Genomic DNA, 21849 nt, shown 5'->3' on the forward strand with positions numbered 1-21849 from the left:
TTCTGAGTATGTCAAAAAAAGAAGCGAGTCTCTAGCTCATTTCTATCAAAAGTTATGATTTTTTAAAATAAATACAAACCAAATGCTCCCTCCGGCCGCGGGAGGGCAGTACATGTGTAAAAGAGCTGCATGCGGCATTGACACGAGTTAGTACTAAAAATAAACCGGCAATCTTGCTTCACAATTCACCACTACTAAACAAGTTATCGGTCAACACACCCTTCCCAAAATGGCACTGTCAAAAAAAAGAAAAGTGGACACGGAGTGCAGAGTTTTCAAGGAAAAATGGACTGAGAATTATTTATTCACAGAAGTGAATGCAAAACCAGTGTGCTTGGTATGTAATCAGCAAGTTGCAGTGTTCAAAGAGTTTAATATTCGGCGCCACTGTGAGACTCATCATAAAGACAAGTATGACCACTTGAAAGGACAAATAAGGAAAGACGAGATAAACAAATTGGTGGCTGGTCTGAAGAAACAGCAGTCTACTTTTACGCGCAGCCGCGATATCGCTGATGGGGCTGTAAGAGCCAGCTACATTATTGCCAACGAGCTGGTGCAGGCATCCAAGCCATTTTCTGATGGGGAGTTTGTAAAAACATGCATGCTGAAGGCTGCAGAAGTCGTGTGCCCTGAAAAGCGACCTGCCTTTGCCAATATTAGTCTAACGAGGAACACTGTCGCAGATCGGGTGACAGAACTCTCAAGTGACTTGACAGGCCAAATGAAAGAGAAAATCAAGTCATTTATCGCATTTTCAATTGCAATAGATGAGAGCACCGATGTCACAGATATTGCTCAACTGGCCATATTCGTTAGAGGTGTTGATGAAACTTTGACCATCACCGAGGAGCTGCTTGAATTGGTGCCCATGAATGACACCACAACAGCAGATGACATTTTCAGCGCTCTCGTTGGAGCGCTGGACAAGGTGGGAGCGGACTGGTCCCGTGCCGTGAGCCTGGCTACCGACGGTGCGCCATCAATGGTCGGGAGAAAGGCAGGCGTTGCCACAAAATTCCGTGACAAAGTACAGACCGCAAATGGAGGACAAGAGTTTTGGGCATTTCACTGTATTTTGCATCAGGAGGCGTTATGTTGCAAAACACTGCAAATGGACCATGTTATGAGTGTGGTTGTGAAAACTGTCAATTTCATCAGAGCGCGCGGTCTAAATCACCGTCAGTTTGACACATTTCTCAGTGATAATGTCATTCATGCTGGCCTACCATACCACACTGACGTGCGGTGGTTAAGCAGAGGTGCAGTACTCAAGCGCTTCTTTGAGCTACGAGGGAAATTAGACAGTTCATGGAGAAGAAGGGACGCCCAGTAAAGGAACTTAAATGCAAGGAATGGGTGCAGGATCTTGCGTTTATGGTTGATATTACACAACACTTGAATACACTTAACACTACATTGCAGGGCCGTAACAGAGTTGTCACTCAATATTACGACAGCATAAGTGCGTTCAAGATGAAACTGTCACTGTGGGAGACGCAGCTATCCAACGGTGACACCGCGCATTTCTCTTGTCTCACAGCTGTGCGTCGGAGGCACCGGACCGTCCCGATAATGATTTGGAAAAATATAAAGACAACATAACAGATTTGCTGCGAGAGTTTGAGCAGAGGTTTCAGGTATTCAGTGAACTTGAGAACAAATTTGGCTTTTTTCGCTCGCCATTTACAGTGAAGCCTTCTGATATGCCAGCTGACATTCAACTCGAGCTTATTGACTTGCAGTGCGATTCCGCTATGAAGGATAAATTTGGGTCCGTGGGATTGGATACGTTTTATCAATATCTCGTGCCAGGTTACCCCAAATTAACAGCCATGGCTGCAAAGGTTCTATCCATGTTTGGGACTACTTATCTTTGTGAACAGGTGTTCTCCGTAATGAACAATAATAAAACAAAGCAGCGCTCAAGGTTAACAAATAAACACTTGAATGACATTGTTAAATGTGCTGCTACTCAGGATTTGACACCTAATATCGATACACTTGTGAAGGCAAAAAGATCCCAAGTTTCAGGAGCCAGCAGCAGCAGTAGACTGCAGGAGTGCAGTGAGAGAGAAAAAAGTGTGATGACACGAAATTTGTTTGCACTCATGAATACAGATCATTAAAATAAGATTAATCTGGTTTCATATTAAAGACAATTAATATTGTGCAGTATATTCTCAGCTTCAGTAGGCCCAGCCTAGTAGTTTGATCTGATGTAGTCTAATCTTATTGCCCATGCACTGCTATAACTTTTATTTTGTATTTCTTTTTTATTTATTTCAAAGCAGTATGACAATTAAGGCGAAAATATTTTTTCATAGCTCCCACTTGAGTTTGTTTAGTGTGGTGAGTTGGTTCAGGTGTAAAACTGCATTCACTTAACTGTTAAAATAAACCAGTTGTTAACACATTCACCGCCTAACATGAAATCATTTTTTTTTCCATTGTTTGTGAATAAATGTGTTGTGCTTAGAAAAGATCCCTTGTCATCCGTGATTATAATATGTAGGGTAGGCTACAAATGTAGGCTGAATGATAAAGCATAGTACTGAAAAACAAAGCTAAATATTTGGAGTTGACATTCTTTTACTGATCCGGCCCACCCGAGAACAGAAAGTCTGGATCCGGCCCCAGAGCCAAACTGAGTTTGACACCCCTGACTTAGATGAATGCCTGGCAGCAGTAGCTAGTCTCTCTGCCCAGGATTCAGGTTCAAGCTGCCCATCATTTCATATGAGCACACCTCAGTCAATAATCTTATATGCAAACTCACATGCACACAAACATTGAGGTTACAGGCTCTGAAAATGAATGAAGTCAGAGAATTAGTCTTCCCTGTGACAACATTCAAACCCTTACATTGCCATAATCAGTAATTCTATTTAGTTAATGTCACACAGTACACATCACTACTCACCCCAGTCTCTGTAGTTTACAGATTGGACTCCTCAGTCCAGCACAGAGCAGCTCCACTCCTGAATCTCCCAGGTTATTGTAGCTGAGGTCCAGATCTGTCAGGGTTGAGTTTGATGACTGGAGAGCTGAGGCCACAATATCACAGGACTTCTCTGTGAGGTCACAGCTGTTCAGTCTGCAAAGAAGAGTTCATATATTCAAGTAATGAAGAATTATTGGCACTCTTCATTAAAATGAGCATAAATGATTGTATAAAAGAAACATTTAAACATAATGATTTTAATTTTCTGCTCAAACATTTGTAGAAACTGCTTACTTTCACTTTAATAAAACATAATTCTTATAAAAAACTTACGAAAATAGTATTTTTCTCAAAAACATAGGGGTCAAAATTATTGGCACCCTGAAAGAATATTTAAAATACAACCAAACAAAGTGGCATCTAATGAAATTCAATTTAAAAAAAAAATTGATCTCAGTCCCCCAGAACTGTTTGCTGCCTTTCACCATTTCATGTTTCACTGGGGTACAAATATGAGGTTGCACAAATGTAAAATCCCATTGTCATCCATCACTATGGGCTAAGGGATCAGCTGAGACCCTGTGCTGAGGCTGTCTCAGGACCCCCTGGTGCTGCACACTGCTAAGGGATCAGTGGGCAGGGAGTGGGGGAGCCCCGAAACTCCCAGGGAGAGCAGGGCAGCAGTGCAGTACTGTATGACAGAGGAACATCTGCACATTGTGTTTATACATTAAAATACAGGAATAAGCAGTGAACAGGCTGTACGGACCCAGCGGCAGTTTATATTGAGATTAAAGCTCAGACAGCAGTGTATTTAAAACTCCAGGAGTCACTGTCGGGCAAGCAATAATTAAGTAAAAATATGTTTATTTTCTGAATCCAGTGCTTCGGTCAATGCCCTTGTTAAAATATTCAGCACTCTGAATACTGAACACAAGTGGTATTGCGTGCTAAAGCCCCACACTTAACCTACATATAAAATATATTTTACGTGATTTAATTTATTGTATTATTTATAAGTATTATTGAAAATGACAATTATGAATTCAATCATTGATAGGTCAGTCAACAGTAACCTGGTGGATTCAACTGACAAACCAAAACAAACTCTGTATCAGGTCTACTTCTAAGTTACAAAACAAAACAGAAGACATCAAACAAGATGCTAAATTTAGATTACCAGAAAAGAAAGACTGAAGAGACAGACCTTATCAAAGTATTCCCCTCTTCCAGTGCCATGGGAACAAAGGAAATGAACTAAACGCACAACCAAGAAACCACCACCAAAATAAAGACCAACTGCAACACAACACAACTAAACACTTGACGCAACATGGCTTGAGCATGTTTGCCCTGTTTGGGCAATGCCGAGTTCAGGTGTAGAAGGGGGGCTCATTTATGACGAGGAGTGCCCTATCTAAAAGCTGACAGTGTACTTAGTAATTAAAGTGCATTTAAACTTAAGATCAAACAGAACAGGATCTTTGTTCATTCTGTAGCCACACTGGGCCTCTGGCCTTGTAAATATCTCTGTCTTCTGGTTTGTCTGTCCTGAGACACTCTGCAGGAGGTGGGACCCATAGATCGCCTGCCTAGATAAGGGTATCAGAGTGGCGTATAGGACGTTTCCTTTAATGTTCATGGAGGGGAAGGTAAGCAGCAGTCTTTAAGCCAATATTGTATCCAGTTCACTGTTTCTCTCTCTAGGCCATAATCTAAACACTTGATATCTGACATACTGTAGATAAGTTAATTGCTCGTTTTGCCCTCCCGCCTAACCACAGCGTCTGGCTTCAGTCAGTTTTTGGTCTGAAAAACAAAGCATCACTGCAGACCCATCGCCCTGTCCCACAGGTGGACCATTTCTGAGCAGCACAGCAGCTCAGTGGTTGCAGTCTCGTCAACTTTGGGGGGATTATTTTAAAACGTCACTAAATCAGTTTTTGTAGCTCAGGAAGCTCCCACTTTATATTAGGGTAAATACTGTATATTTATTTGGAGATTTTCATGTCAATTATATGTGCTGTTATGTTTATTGGAAATGACACTCACTTATTCACTCACTTCTACACTAGCTTCTACACTGCTGCCACTTTTCTTGAAAAAGAGCTAAATCTTGTCTGCTTCACCCAAAAATTTTAAGGGACATAAATTCACATAAAAAGACTATATCCACAATGCTAATTAATTTAGAGAACATAGATAATAAAGCCACAGATGAAAGGAACCTGCCAACATGGTAACATTTGTATTTTCAAACACAATGCATAGGAAGCAGCATGAGTACAGATGAGACTGTGTTGACATCACATAGCAGTGTCTGCTCCATTGCCAATAAAAGCTCAGACTGAGCAGTAGTAACCTATTTTCCTTGAAAGATCCATCATCACCACTAGCCTAAGTTCATATAACCTGTAACCACACCTACACCCAATTAAATCTGCATACATTTCCATGAAGGAAAAATAGCCTATCACTATAAATCTCACCTAAGATAAACTACCTCTTGCACTATCAACCTCCTGACTGAGGACAGGGCTGGGGCTTTCTGTCGTTTTTTTTTAAAGAATGACGAGATTTTCCTCTGCATCTTGACCTGGAGATATCAAATGGAATTCAGTGTTTTGCTAACTATAACTACTGGTGGTAAAAATAAACAGCTCACTGCCAAACCGGTGCCTGCCCGCGGCAGATGGGTTCCCCCTCTGAGTCCGGTTCTGCTCAAGGTTTCTTTCTGCTATCAGTCAGGAGTTTTTCCTTGCCACTGTTGCCCTAGGCTTACTCTTTGGGGGCCCGGTTCTCTAAAGCTGCTTTGTGACAAAGCTCCTTTGTTAAAAGTGCTATACAAATAAAAATTGATTGATTGATTGATAAGATTCACACAGCTCTCCTTTACCAATATCAAATAGCATGCTATGCTATCACAAATCACGACTAGCTAGCGAGCCAGAAGGCTAAACAACCAGATTGAGGGATGGCTCTAACTTTAGCTGGTACTAGCATGCAAATCTTGCAAAGCAAACTATGCCTATATTTCTCAAATGCAATTAAGTGCATATGACTAATTGCATTTCATTTTCACACGTTTGAAAAAGGGATTGATGCTCTACTAACCACTTCAGCAACCACCGTTAAGCTGTAGCCTACATCTCCTCCAGCATTGATGCGCAACAGAGTGTTGTCTGTGTGGTGCGTACTGCTGTTGCAGGGAAAGGGGTGTGTGACTTTCTGGTATGATCTATAAGATAATTAGAAAAATACGTTTGACTAGTAATATAAAATTATCATAACTACATATTATAAAAAATAATAGTAACAAAATAAAATTAAAATATAAAAAATCAGATATCAAAATCCGGTGGCGCACGTGCCCCCCCAGCTTGAATGGGCATGACGCGTCTGCGTGCATGCATCCACGCACACACCCTCCCCCAAACACGTGACCTCCATGCCCAATTTCAGCCTCAAAATGTGTGGCTGCTAGAGGTTGGGCACAGCTTTGCGGACCGTCAGATGGTACATGCACAAGTTAGACAGCAGTTCATGATAAACTTTTTCTTGAAGTTTTATGGTGTTACGTAAATTTTCCACAAAGTTTTACCATGTTACGTGATAGGCCTTTTTGTGATAGGCCACTCCTGCTGCCATACCACCTTTTGCCAATTGGCATGAACAGTTAATGGGCTGTTCTTTGGCGCACGACCAAATTTTCCACAAAATCTTGTGCACATCCGTGAATCCATTCGAGAGTTATGCACCTTTTTGTGATAGGCCACGCCCATTGCCACACCCCCTCTTGGTCAATCAGCCTGAAAAGTTACTCAGTTCTATCTTTGGTCATGACCAACCTCCATGCCAAATTTCAGCCTCCTGGGGCGAAAACTGTGGCCGCTACGTGGTGGGACACTTTTTGTGAGACCAACCGACCGACAGACAGAGCCATTGAGCTGCAGTTGCCTCAAGACCTTATGTTTCCCTCCACACTAGGCATTTGAAAATATAAAATTGCTTATCACCACTTTCATTGAATTTTGAGTGGTTTAGTCAACTTTGTCACACCTGTGGTGTTCCGGGTCTAAAATGATCGCCATAGGAAATTAACGGGTGACAAAATTTGGTGATGATTTATGGTTTTTGAGCGGTTAAAACAGACCAGCCAAATTTGGCCGCAAACACTATAATAATGAGGGGAGCAACGAACACTGGAGAAATTAATTCACATGGCTTCTCTTATCACTGTTATGCTGATGATACATAAATCTTCTTCTCTATCCTCCATCGACTATACCGGTCAATGAGAAACAACAAGACAGAGCTTCTGTTCATCCCCTACAAGAAATCCCTACTACAGGACCTCTCAATCAATGTCTTGGCATTATAGTGACTGACTCTGCAGCAAGCCTGGGGGTGGTCCAGGATGACCAGGTAGACCTCAAGGAGCACATCAAGGCAAAATCATGGTCCTACAGATTCCTCCTGTACAACATCAGGAGGATTCGACCATACCTGACCACGCACTCCACCCAGCTACTTGTCCAGAGTATGGTGACCTCCCGTCTTGACTCCTGCAACTATTTCCTTGCAAGCCAGCCAGCCAGCTTGTGCCATACAGCCCCTACAGATGATTCAGAATGTGGCTGCCCTGCTGAGGTCACTCCACTGGCTACCAATCGTCACCAGGATCAGGTTCAAGTCCTTACCACACCTACACTGCAGCCAAAAGGACAGCCCCCGCCTACCTACAGGACATGATTCAATCCTACAAGCCAGCTCGACCACGCCACTCTTATACAGCAGGGCAACTTGCACTCTCTGCCATCAGGGTGAATGGTTCTCACTCGTCCCTAGCACAAAGCTTCTCCACCCTAGCTCCCCAGTGGTGGAACAAACTCCCTGTTCCTCTACAAACCACTCAGTCATTGCCCGTCTTCTGCTGTAGTCCGAAGACGCATCTCTTCAAACTGTACCTGGACTAACTATCACTACTCTGCAGAGCATACCCAGCTAGGATCACTTATCACTTGTACCCTTCTACCTTATTCCTGTAACACTTTCATGTTACACATGCACCTCCAACCAGCACTCATATTGCATTTGTATTGTTAACTTGATGTTGTGGCGTGACAACTAGCTACATCAAGTTAACGATACAAATGCAATATGAAATATGCAAGGAATTGCGTGTTATGCATTCAAACGACAAAGCGATACTCATCACATTAATATCGCTAATTAAATCAACCTGCATCGGAGTAAACCCGTCGCTGCACAAAACACTGCACAAAAAATGTATTGCCAGTCATTTTGGTGTCACCCCCCTAGTGACGCCTCTGAATAAGTGTTCTCTTCTTCAACATGTCCATGTGTTTAAAAAGTGTTACCTAAGTGCTTAGTTTGTATTCAATATTTAAACATTTGCTTTTGCAGTATAGACCAAACATTGCATAATTGAAAGCCCCAAAAATAAAAGGTCACTAAAATGTTTTTTTTATCATTTATTTACAGATGAACTCCCGCTTGTCATGGTTCTGTGTTTCTGTCTCTGTTTTTCCTTGTTGGGCCACCAGACGGCGGCACTTCAGTTTTGAGTTTCAGTTCGTTCTCCCTCCCTGTGTTAATTGTATTATTGGTTTTAATTATTCTATCATTGTTCCCACCTGTCTCCTTACTTAATCATCCTCCCCACCTGCCTCTCGTTATCCCTTCCCTCTCGTTTGACTATGTATTTAGTGCACCTTGTCTATTTAAGTTCTTTGTCCCCTTGACTCGGGTGCTGGTTCCTTGTGTTTGTTTCTGATTTGTATGTATCTGCTTGCCTGTGTTTGTGTGTTTCTGAATGCATTTCATGTGTGTTTCTGCCTGTTTGTGTTTCCGCCTGTGTGTTTCTGCCTGTTAGTTCCTACCTGGTTTCTGTCCTGCCTGTGTTCTGCTCTGTGTGTGTTTTGAATTTTGAGTTTTCTGTTTTGTGTTTTTTGGAAGTGCCCTGTGTGGCCTTTTGGTTTCCTGGTTTTTGTTCCCTGTTGTGTAAGTAAAGTCTTTGTTAATTTTCCTTTTTTGAGTTTGTGTTTTTTTCTCTGCATTTGGGTCCTCCCTACCTGTTACGTGACACTGCTGAGGCAACCACCCTCTGAGGTGGAACCTGGCACCTTAATGCTTTGTAAAATAATGAAAATAATTGTAAAAAATATTATAAATGATAAGTATTGTAATTTAAATCCTATAATATTATACATCTGTAGAATTGAAGAAAACGCAATAACCAATTATTTTGCACAAACATGTCAGCACTCAAATGTGCGTAAGTGTGCTCTTGAGTGTGCATAGATTCTGTTCTTACCTAAGAACAAATCCCAAATAAGAAAACACTGGTGAATATAAGAACCGCTCAGACCCTAGAATCTTTTAAGTCGATGCTGAAGACCCACCTCTCCTCGTTGGCATTCAATTCGAGTTGAGCTTGTCACCTTGATTTTATCTTCTATTGTGCCGTAATTCTTTTCTACTATGTTTATTGCTTCATTTTATTCTTATTTTTATTTACTTTTATATTCGTTTTTGGTATTTTAAGTCTGTTCAGCACTTTGGTCAACTGTGGTTGTTGTAAATGTGCTATACAAATAAACTTTGACTTGCTGCGTGGACTGAACTTACTGTGTTAATGGCTATGAATAACTGTCATCATGAGTATTGGACCTGTGTTTTGTAGTTGTTTCAATGACCTTCGGTATGCACTAATTGTATGTTGCTTTGGATAAAAGTTTCTGCCAAATAAAAGTGATGTAAATGTAATGGTTAATGTAACAGGCTAACGTAACATGGCCGGTTAATATACGGCTACAAATGTTTTGATGAATAATGAAATACTTCAACTGTTAATAACACATCAAAATCCAGTCTTCCATTATACCAAGTGTACTTAAAAGAATTAAAATACTCCTGGAGATATAGAAACACTACAACATGAACCTAATAGGGTTCATGTTGGGTTCACTCTAATAGGGTTCATAGGGTTCACCTAATAACCCTCATTGCACTTGGAGTAATTCCATTGACTGTCCAGTAAAGCATACCGTAAATATAGAAAAAAGGTTAAAGCATCAGAAACGCTTTCAGAGACTGAATGCTTCTTGTTTAAAAGTCTCTATTTGGAATTAGGGCTGGAATACAACACATGAAAATGATCTAATTCAATAATGGTTGTCACCACTCTGGTGTATTGCCGTTCTTTCGTTTTTTTCCCATTAGTTATAGGCTACCTGATGTGGTAGTAAACAAACATGCTGCAGAGACTGTGTGAAATGCTTCGGAAAAACTGTCAGGAGAAAGGCCTTATAGCTTCAATGTGATTTACAAGACTCATCACAGGTTCCCTACGAGCTGTGCGATATTCACTATGGATTGGCTGCCTTATCAACACTTAATAGAAGCTTAGCTTTTTCTCTTGAAGTATTGCACACCTCTATAGTTTGGTTGTTTAATACCACTGTAAGACACATGCCCCACGTACACACCGCAGACCCACCCACACAAAAGCAGCCCTGTTTCCTCTTGCGGTTTGCACCAGGTACCATTTGTTTTCCTTCACACAATAATGTCTGCTCATCCTAACCGAGAATGGACAGTTCCCCACAGCCATAAACTAAAGCTCTTTTTTGTTTTTGCAACAAGAACATTAAATCCCCTTTAGGACCTTCAATATGACATCACATGTCTCCTCACTCATTGAGTGATGTCCACCTCCCATACATAAGACCCAAAGGGTACATGACAGGATATTAGTGACTTAGAATCATTCTTCTGTAACGTTTGTTTGATGTTTGTCAACATGAGGACTAGAGTTGTGATTATGAAAGTCAAGGAAGCTGTTATGAGGCTGAGAAATAAAAAAACTGTTGGAACCTGGGCCACCCTTGGCTCACCAAAATCAACTGTTTGGAACATCATTAAGAAGAAAAAGAGCACTAGTGAGCTTGATAATTGCAAATGGCTTGAGTGGGCCAAAGACCTCCTCAGTTGATGACTGAAAATTCTCACCATAATAAAGAAAAACCCCAAACACCTGTTCTACAAATCGAAGCACTCTCCATAATACAGGTATGGATTTTGTCAGTACCTCCTGTCTGAGAAGATTTCACAAACAATGACAGAAGCTATACTGCAAGATGCAAAAGTTAGCATTAGCATAACACAAATCTGTCTACAATCAACATAACATCTCAATACATAAAACCAATATTGATCATCTTAACGATCACCAAAAAACTATTCTCCTAAATTGAAAATCTGCAATTCATTAAGTATCACACAATGGCAAAACCTTCTCACTGAACACATATCAATGGAACAAAATAACTGTCTCACTTAAAAATCTAAGCGACTTCACAACTATGTCATGTAAACATTGTAATTGTATAAATAAAGCTGTCCTCCGTTGAGTGGGGAAGTTGGTCTAATTGAAAAATAATAAATACATGAATAATTAACAATGAAAAAAGTGTTATAGCAGTGAAGCGTGTGCAACACCATGCAGCCAACAACACACATCATCTTTTGGGACTAAGAAGCTAAATTGTCATCACCACGAATGAGTGTTTATGGCTGGTAAGCCTGCACTAAAGGACCTGAATCTTTTACCAGAAGGTAGAAGTAGGAATTTAGGGTAAAAGATGTGAGGTGGGGTCTGATACTATTTTCTGTGCTGTCTGATAACGGATTCCTCATATATCATCAGAAGGGGTGGTGTTCTCAACCCCATAATATTCATAGCAATCTGCACCAGATGAAACATCAGACATTTCATTAGTACGTCAAGTTACCAAACCATTGGTGCCCTGTGCCATTTGGCTCTTTCACCTTTGCAATCACACCTGTATTGTAATAATCAGGGAAATTAACAACGAACCGCTTAAAACTGACTGAACAAAACGATATCCCTTTTTTCTTGAATTATACATAATAATAAAAATAATCCACCATCTGGATGTACAAAGTGCATTTCACAGTGTGAACAACTACAAACCACCGTTCAATAAGATAAAATACTTCATTTGTAAGCTGTTTCTGCTTTTAAAAACACAGTTTAGTTCACACAGTGAACACTACTACAACCTAACATGCCAGCCAAACAATATTTGAAGTGGATAATTGCACTTCAAACCTTCTATGTAATCCAATGGAAGCCAATTGAAAAAAGTGAAATTTTGTACTGGAAAAGTGAAATTTTCTCCTCAAAATTACATAGTTCAGAAGGGATTATTTGAAATTTAAAGCGGTGGGGACCTAATCCCGGAAAGAACTGGACCTGTCGTTGAGGACCAGACCGAACTGGACATTCTGATTTGGGTCCGGGTCTGGAGTCGGAACTGGGGCAGGTTTCAGACTAGTCACGAGCTCTACGTGTCATCCTACCCTAAATCCTTTGTATTGCAATGACAAACTTAGCCTGAATAATAAATAGACCTACAGAATTAAAAGAAATTGTCTTAAACTAGCTGGTCAGCCCACACATCTGAAAGCTATAAGCTTTGGGTAGTAACCTCTTATTTGCATGGTGCAAAAACACGTGAACAAGAGCCATCAGTATATTATTTCCCAAGATTGCACATCGCAGATGGGGTTGCAGGGCATTCCTAAATGTATGTAGGGATTTAAACATTCATGGGTGACATTTTTTCAGTAAAGGCGTGTAGGAGTCAATGATCTATAGGGGTTTTAAATGAGATATGGGAGGAAAATTTGTGAGGAATTTGAATGGGAGTAGACTGAAGATTTTGAGGACGTTTTTTTGGAATAACTGATTCAGGCATCTGGCAACACTGAGGCAGAGTTGTGAACTAGGTTCAGTCTCAACTCAAGCAAAGAAACCACAGTCATTTCCTTTATTCAAACATAATATGTTAGGCTTTAGAACTCATCACCACTTTGTGGATAATTTGAGAGGTCAACATTGTTTTGACATTGGTGCAGCTAGCTTGATGAACAGTGTATGATGCGGAAACTGACACAATGCAGTTGGTCAACACAAATCTAAATATAGCCAAGGCAAGTAAGATCAACAACCCCCCTGCAGTTATGCAAGGCACGGCATTCAGTAGGAGTACAGGTCATAACATTAGGACAGGCACTGACTAAGATAAAAGTGCAAAACCTTTCAGCAAGGTGAGGATTATGTGAACTATGTTTAATTTCTGAACCCAGCAGTTTTAACCGTTAACACCCTTGTTTGCATCCGGCACTCTGAATACCAAACACGAGTGCATGCAGCTAAAACACCTCACTTATCCACATGTAAAATATATTATTTGATTTAATTTGGTAATTTTATCAAACTATCAAATTTAAGACTACGGTTCAACTACTAAACAATTAACAAGGTTATAGACATGGACAGTCACACAAGAATGATTGAAAGAAGATACAAACCAGTGTGTTTTGTCCCAAAGTAATCTAAGTAATCTATGTGCCAAGACAAAATTTAAGAAACAAAAAAGGCAGCAGAAATATTTAAAAAAAACCTGAGATGACATGTAGACACCAGACCTAGATGCTAGAATGCTAACACAAGAAAGCCACATATTTTATCTGGTGAGGAGGGGAGGGAATGGACAACCCCTCTGACATACACACACACACACACGCATACACACATACAGACTCACACTCACACACACACACACACACACACATCCAGACCCACACTCACACTCACACACACACACAGACACACACATGCAGACCCACATTCACACTCACACACACACACACACACACACACACATGCAGACCCACATTCACACTCCACACACACACACACACACACACACACACATACACAGACCCACACTCACACACAAACAGACACACAGACACACCACACATACCGACCCCACACACACACACTACAGACCCACACTCACTCACAGACACACATACACACATACAGACACACACACATGCAGACCCACACTCACTCACAGACACACACACACACACACACATACAGACCCACACTCACACAGACACACACACACACACACACACATATACAGACCCACACTCACACACATACAGACCCACACTCACATGCAGACCCACACTCACACGCAGACCCACACTCACACACAGACACACACATTCACACCTCCAATGGCTACCCCCAAGTTCGTCCTCTGTCTTATCTCTAGGCTGTCCTGGCCGAGGTTTTGAAGCTTCCTATGGCTCCAGAACAGCCCAAATGGTGAATTAGACAAACTAAAATGTAAATCAAGATTTTGGCTGCTGTTTCTAACTTGTTTGATCAACTAAATAACATCTGCATGGATAAAGCTACAAATTCATAAGAATTGTTCCACACTGCAAATTATATGTTAAAAAAAAAGAATTGGCTATTGATTATATTGTTGTCATCAGCTAATTGCTTAATTATTCAGTGGTCACCTCGTGCCAATTATTTAGACTAACCCTAAATGCTAACTGAGTGAATTGCACAGAAACATGCCCATAGTTGGCTGTACATTTTTCAATCTAAATGTTTGGAAAGTCCTGTGAATCGCATAATAACATAAGCCTGTGCTAGGTTCATGTAGGAATTCACAACCAAAGCCAGTAGGGTGAAATTACTTTCACTAGAACTAGAGTCTGAGGGTTGGAATCAGTCGCTGCATGAATCACTGCGTTCACTAGGAGACTAAGTCAGTGAACAAGAGTCTGAGGTTGGAATAAGTCGCTGCACGAATCCTCGTTCACTAGAAACTAAAGTCAGTGAACAAAGTCTGAGTTGAATAAGTCGCTGCATGACTCTGTTCTCGTTCTGGTGAAGTCCATCCATCCATTATCTATACCAGCTTATCCTGGTCAGGGTCACAAGGCGAGAAGGCAGAGACACACCCTGGACAGGTCCATGCAATCCCTCACAAGGCACACACAACATTCACTCACCATTCACACACACTTGATGCGGAGGAAACCCATGAACATGGGAGAACATGCAAACTTCACACAGAAAGGCCCAGGCAGATTCAACCCAGGGCCCTTCTTGCTGTGAGGCGACAGTGCTTACCAGCAAGAATAAAATGTCATTTTATTCACAATCCTTTCAGAAATGCCACAATCCTGCAGCACAAACCGTGTGTGATGAAGGATTAAAACTTACCTTCAACAAAAGTTCAGTGAGTGAGAAAGAAAGTGGGGTAAATGTATGGATTTCATTAAAGTTCATAGGTAAATGGAGATGGATAGAAGACTGCAATGTGACAGGCCTGAAACATTTTACTATGCAGGTCAATATTTTACCATACAATCAGACAGTCTGTATCCAGTTCTCACCGGTGACCTATTACAACAGGGACAGGATTGTTTGACATCAGTACTCTCTTTTATTGATCTATTATCCCCGTAGTTAGTTTATGTTTTAAAAGATCACTTTCAGAAGGTCTCGAAATGAATGGGAGTGAACTGGGAGCTGGACAACCCAGGAGGAGCGGCGATGCTGTTAACGGTTGCTGGGGACAGCTGATTGCTAGTATTCACGCTATCCAGATGCAATGGGGTAAGCTCAAAGTTACTTGTGAAATAATGTTTAATCTTTAATTATCCTGGTACCTAATTCATTTCATATGAGGATTGTGGGTATACATCACAGTTCTCTTTGTGTTCTTTTCTTATTTATAAATCTGTTGGGAGAATCACGTGACCTCTACTGGGAAGATGGCTGCCTAGTGATTTTGCTCCTTGCCCTCTCCCTCTTCATTTAACTTTTTCATTACAACTTATTTCCTCCCAGTGCAGTTTATTGGTGCTGTTGACCAATATTAAAATATGTCAATTTCTTAAAAACAAGACTCTTTCAGGCAAGACTCACCAGAGAGGGACATATGAGGAATCCTGTGTCGTGCTATCAGCCATTGTAGAGGCTGTGTTAGAAAAACACAGACAATATTTGCAGACAGCTCTCTGGATCGAGGTGAAACCTGGTTCATCACAGCTGAAATCTCTCAATATTCTCTCGGCATAAAAGAGCTGCAGGCTCAATATCCATAGTGAACAAGTTAAACTGCGAAACTGCTGCCTTGCTGCACAGAGCGAAACAGGATCAGCTCGAGGCTAAATGGCAGAGCTGGAGAATAGAGCAGATGTGCAGCCTTCGCATTGTTAACCTGCAGAATTCCGAGAATCCAGCTCGGTTGGTTTTCTTACCAATTCCCCTCAGAGTGATTTCCCTCCTCAGCTGACAGGACTATAGAAGTAATGAGGGCTCACCTTTCTGGCGGCTGATCAAAGACAGCAGGCGGACCGAGACATTGATTATTAATCTGCTTTGGGGTACCGGATCGACAGCATATTTCATAGTAGCCAGGAAATCACCAGTGAAGTTACGGGATAGTCATCCATTTTATCCAGACTTCAGCGATTACGCACAGCGGCACAGAGCCTTCTCTTTTGCTGACAGTAACCTGTGATCGCGGTCTCCAGCGTTCTAATTACCCAGCCTTTCTCAAGCTCACTTACGATGGTGCACAGCACCTTTTCAAGTCTCCGGCTGAGGCAAGTGGGTTCATCAAATATCTTTCCTGCTAGAGCTGTTCCAGTCAACTGTAAGAGCTGGTATAGTGAAGCGGAAAGGTATGGGAGCAACAACAGCTCAGAATTGAAGCGGTAGGCCACACAAGCTCACAAAATGTGGCGCTGAAGCTTGTAGCGTGTAAAAATCTTTCCAAGGTTGCAACACTCACTACAGAGTTACAAACTACTCTGAAACACGTCTCTTATTATGGTTCTCTGACATAACCACAGAATTAACTCAAGATCAGGCACTGGGTTTGAGGCTAATTTAACAGTTCCTGAAAGACCTCACTTTGGCACCCATTATATCCTATGGTTCCTCTACCTTCTATTTTCACTCATCTACAGGCACTATGCTGGATTCTAGAGTCAGCCTATACCAGAATAAAGCAGAGACCAGATTGGTACTACTGGCCTTTAAACATGGTGCATTTACACTGCCCTAGCCTCCCAACATAGAAACACAAACATTTTATTCATAACCAAACGTATCCTCTCGAAATCAAGCTTAGCACAATTTTAATCACTAACATTGAAAAGAATTTTATCTGCATAAAGCCTTAAGCAGAAAATATAAAAAGGGGATAGAAGTCTCTCGCTGTTCTTTTCTAATTATTAATTAATTAATTGTTACATAGACCAGGGATAGAAGGATGGGATTTAAACATTTGTTCTATGTATTAAAGCCAACAATTAGTAATGATATGCATAGACCAGGAAGAGAAGGGAGCCCCCCTCTTTCAAACACATGGCTGGGATTCAAATAATATTTGTTCTTAATTTACTATCAAAACTTACAATTAAAAGCAAGAGTTATTTTCTTCTACAAACACTTTGGCAAACCTGACCATAAATGAACCATCAAGCTGAGTTTGTGAAGAAAGGTGTAAAGTGCATTTACTAGTCAAGCTAAGGACAAATGGGTGAAAAATTGGCTATAAAGTGATGACTTTTTAACAGGGCCGGCCCTAGGATTTTGGTGGCCCCCAAGCAAATGTGTTCGAACGGAGGATGGGGTGCTGTTGGATGCTGTTAGAGTTGGGGGAGGGTGCTGTTGGATTCTGTCCGGTGGGGTCATTGGTAAAATCACTCTTCATTACATTGCTATGAAATGTTCTGTTGCCATTCATTTAAAATTTATACCAGCTAGTTCATGATAAGGGATGAATAACGTAATTAGAAATAGCGTTATTTACCTTAGATAAACATTGGATCGTGTGCCCCTCGTGTTGATGTGGCCCCCTGGCGTTGTGGCCTAAACAACACCGCAAGAGCGTTTATGCCACAGGCCGGCCCTGCTTTTGAAGCAAACATGAGCCTTTGGACTTGTCTCAGCTTTGTCTTCTCAGCTGTGTGTCTTTGAGTTTGATCAGTTTTAATGTGGGATAGACAAGCCTTGGTTTTGTTTTGTCTTTCATTTGTTTCTTTCATGATTATCTTTTACTTAATTTCCAGGACTGTCTAATTTTGTTTTTGTTTGTATAGTTGAGCTTGTGTTATTAAATTAGATGTTTGAATTGGGCACTATTTTCTCAGTCAAGGCACAACTGTCAAACACTAGCAGCAATGCAAGGCGCTGGTGAATTTGGGTATTTCAGTCATTTCTTGACTCCAGGCACTAGCGCAACTGTGGCACAGTTATAAAAGAGGCTCAATAAGAATAAATGGTTCTGTAGTTGTGGTTGGGTTTGGTTTCATTATTGCCAATCAGATCACCCCATTTCATTCCCTTTAGGAAACACAGCCAAATGCTAATGCTACCATGGCTGAAGAGCAAGCGTGTTGTGATCATCTCTACTGAAGAGAGGAGAGTTTTCTCTAGCATAACTAGAATTCTGTACAACACTAAATTCCTAGGCCTTGCAGCAAGGCCCTCCCCATCCAGCACAAACTTCCCAAGGACAAAAATTAAAAATATTGCATGTATGTGTGTGTGTGTGTGTGTTGTGTTTGTGTCAATGTGCATGTCTTTTTCTTTCTCTTATGTCTCTAATGGTTTCTATAAGTCCAAACTAGGTGACTTCCTTCCTCCTTATCTCCCCTGCCATCTGCCAGGGAGAAACCGGCTGTGATGCCATGTGCCCAGGACTCCAGAAGCAACGATCGATAAAACCAAACTATTATATGATGTAAAGTTTTGTTTATGTAGACGTTGAAACTAAGAGTCACCGTGTGCTTATTCGTGTTCGTGCTATATGACTGAGCACAGACAATCATTAATTTAGTTAAATCTTACAATTTGCATATGTATTAACCATGTGCCAATCAGTGAAATATGTATGTTGATTGCCCTTTATGCTACAAAAAAGGACGAGACTTATCCATCTTGTTGTGTGTAGGTTCCGGACTCTTTCTGCAGAAATAAGTCCTATTTCTTACATGGATGTACCTCATCGTGCTGGTTATTCTAAGGGTAGAAATTTCTCTGCCCAACACTATGAACTATCACAACCATTATGAGGACCTCTACAAACCAATGAAGATGAAACTGAATAGTTTTGGTTAATTATTTTCTTAATATTTAAACAAAAGTGTATTTTCTGTTCATATGCCAGTGCTAATAGCTATAATAAATGGTTGCGTTCCCATGAACAGTTCCGCTGGGAGAATATTCCCAGTCTGTTCAGGAGCAGGAGGCAGCTGGCAGAGACAGCCCAAGTCAGCCTCTCCATCTTGCTGCTGCTGCTACTGTTTCAGCTAGGCGGGCATCGCGCTTGTGCACCAGAGGACAGGAAACAAGACATTTTTTCTGGATTTACTAGAGCTTTTTTATTTTTTTTTACAGTGTTTCACACCACTATTTAAAACAAATAAAAATGTCTCTACTTCAACTAAGTGTCATTAATTTCAGACATGCACTTGATAAGATGAATGAACACTCACTAGTGAAACGGCTCCACAGCCAACAAGTCCCTACTCTCTCGTGCACTCTGTGCTCTGTAATCTCTGTAGCAATCGTCACATGCGACTCTGCTTCTCTCTGTACGAAAGTCCTGTAATGTGTCCTCTGTGTGGTCTATGTCATATCCATGGCATATGGCTGTAGTTCAGAACACAGCACACCACAAAGAATGTACTTTCTGAGGGCTGTGAATGTACCACCAATCATCCAAAATTCTAAAAATGCATTTTCAACATTCAAAGGTCACTCATAGTTATTAGCCCAGCCAAACACATGATTAAAAGCAAGTTTCCAGTGCGTTCTGGCTCATTGTAAACACTATCTGAGGGTGTAAAGCGAGTCTCCCACCTGTCTCATTAGTATCTTACACAGTAACTCACTGCATAAATAGCCACATTGGACTGCATAACTGAATACAGCTCTTTCAAATAGTTAAGCTGAAATAAACAAATATTTCTTGTATCTGTTTACGTGTTTAAAGGGATTCAGATAGTGGCACAGTTATAATGCAAAAAGCACGAGTTAAAACCTGGTATGGATTGGTTTTAACTGCTGCATTATTCACACCAAACTCCATAGTGAAAGTTTCTATTGACACATCCCTGATTGCACAACAAACCCATGTTGACAAGACAGATTAACCATGGACCATAAAACTAACAACATGTGAAGTGAAAAATATGAGCTTAGCAATTCCAGTGTGTCTCACCAAAATAGGGCCCCTTTTTCTTAATACTAACTTAATGAGCATCTCTTCATTTTAATATGCTTGAATTGTATGTTCTGACAGTTCCATCCATCAGATTACTCTGCATATCAATGAACTTTATTTCACAATTGCTATCTTTGCAAATAATTAGTAAATGTATTAATCAGTAAATAGTAATAGTAAATAAACTATATGGTAAGTGCTGAGGTTTTGCATTTGATGCTGCTTATGTTCTGGATATAAGACATTAAATGAGGGCACGAGTTAAAACATCTTGATTGATCAGAAATCTTTTTTTAACCAAATTTTCTCTTGCCCGGAAATCTTTATTCTCACTAGAAATAGAAAGTGGGAAAATATGTTGTCAATCATTTACATTATTAATGACTAAATACTCACTTGGCCTTCTTGCAGCTGCTGATTACTGGTAGCAGTCTCTGATGACCTGCTGATGATGTTTTGTAGGTCTTCAAGTCAAACTCATCCAGGACCTCCTCTGACGTCAGTAACATAAAGACTAGAGCTGAACACTGGTGTGGTTCCAGCTCTTTATCAGAAAGTTTTCCTGATCTCAGGGAATTCTGGATTTCCTTCACTAGAGAGTTGTCATTCAGTTCATTGAGACAGTGGAGCAGATTGATGGTCCTCTCTGCTGAAGACTCATTTCTGATCCTCTCCTTAATGTACTGGACTGTTTTCTTAATGCTCTCTGTCTGTGTCAGTAGACTTTTAAAGAATGTAAAAATACGATTTGTTTTGTGTCTTAAGAAAGTTTCAGCAGAGTCCAGAGAGAGGCCAAGAAGGAATCGGAGGAAAAGGTCCAGGTGTCCATTCTTACTCTCTAAGGCCTGATCCACTGCACTCCTGTGTAACTCAGACAGTTGCACTCTATCACTGTGAGGTTTTGATTCTTCTGCTCTGAGTACATTTCTGTTCTCATTTACACATGAATGAAACACAAACAGGCAGCCAGATACTCCTGAATGCTCAGATGCACAAAGCAGTGACCTTCTCCTGATACAACCACACTCCTCTTTAAGCCTCTCTGTGCACACCAGAAGGTACACTGAAGCTTCACTGACATCAATGGCACTCTCTCTCAGGTCCTCTTCATAGAATATCAGATTGCCCTTTTCCAGCTGTGAAAAGCCAACTGCCCAGTTTCAGGATGATTTCTGTATCTGACATCTTTGGGTTTGTCTCACCAGTGTCTATACTTCTCATTTTCACATTAGTCTGAATGAGCAGAAGTGTGTGTACATTTCAGTCAGTGTTTTGGGCATTTTTCATTGAATACTTTACCCAACATTGTCTCATAGAACAGTAGCAGAAATCCAGCAGAAGACTGGTATGTGACACTGATGTAGAGACTCCTGGATGACTTTATGTGTGAGATAATTCTGCTGGCCTGGTTCTGATCTCTGATTCTCTTCCTGAAGTATCTTCATCTGTGGGTCATTGAACCTCGTACCTCCTGTCACTTGGTGGACGCACTCAGGAGGGATCTGATTGGCTGCTGCTGGTGGGAGGTGATCAGGAGAGCAGTGGGAAGCAGATTCCCGTTGAGGTTGGTCAGCACATCACTGATGAACTCGTTATATCACAGCAGATCTCATTGCTTTGGAAATCTAGAGAGTCGACACTATCCAGACCATCAAAGATAAACACCACTTTTATTCATCACCTTCAATACTTTTGATCTCTTTCAATTGTGGAAAGTAGCTGCACAAGTTG

The 21849-nt window shown here is 40.9% G+C and overlaps 1 protein-coding gene across 6 annotated transcripts in view; it reads right to left on the bottom strand.

Annotated features, from left to right (window-relative positions):
* LOC135246904 (ribonuclease inhibitor-like) overlaps window positions 1-21089 on the bottom strand; it is a 62276-nt gene extending 41187 nt beyond the window's left edge. For 2 of the 6 annotated variants that reach the window (XM_064320176.1, XM_064320174.1), the window contains exons 1-2: window positions 20515-21082; window positions 2924-3097 (exon numbers count right to left, since the gene is read on the bottom strand). In XM_064320176.1, coding sequence (XP_064176246.1) covers window positions 2924-3097; window positions 20515-20627 — 287 coding nt within the window. In that variant the 5' untranslated portion in view covers window positions 20628-21082. Of the gene's footprint in view, window positions 1-2923; window positions 3098-20514 lie in introns of all 6 variants that reach the window. The other 4 variants (XM_064320177.1, XM_064320175.1, XM_064320179.1 and 1 more) reach the window with 4 other exon arrangements.
* Between the last annotated feature and the right edge of the window lie 760 nt (window positions 21090-21849).

Source organism: Anguilla rostrata, unplaced genomic scaffold (assembly GCF_018555375.3).
Source record: "Anguilla rostrata isolate EN2019 unplaced genomic scaffold, ASM1855537v3 scaf0963, whole genome shotgun sequence".
NCBI classification, from domain to species: domain Eukaryota; kingdom Metazoa; phylum Chordata; class Actinopteri; order Anguilliformes; family Anguillidae; genus Anguilla; species Anguilla rostrata.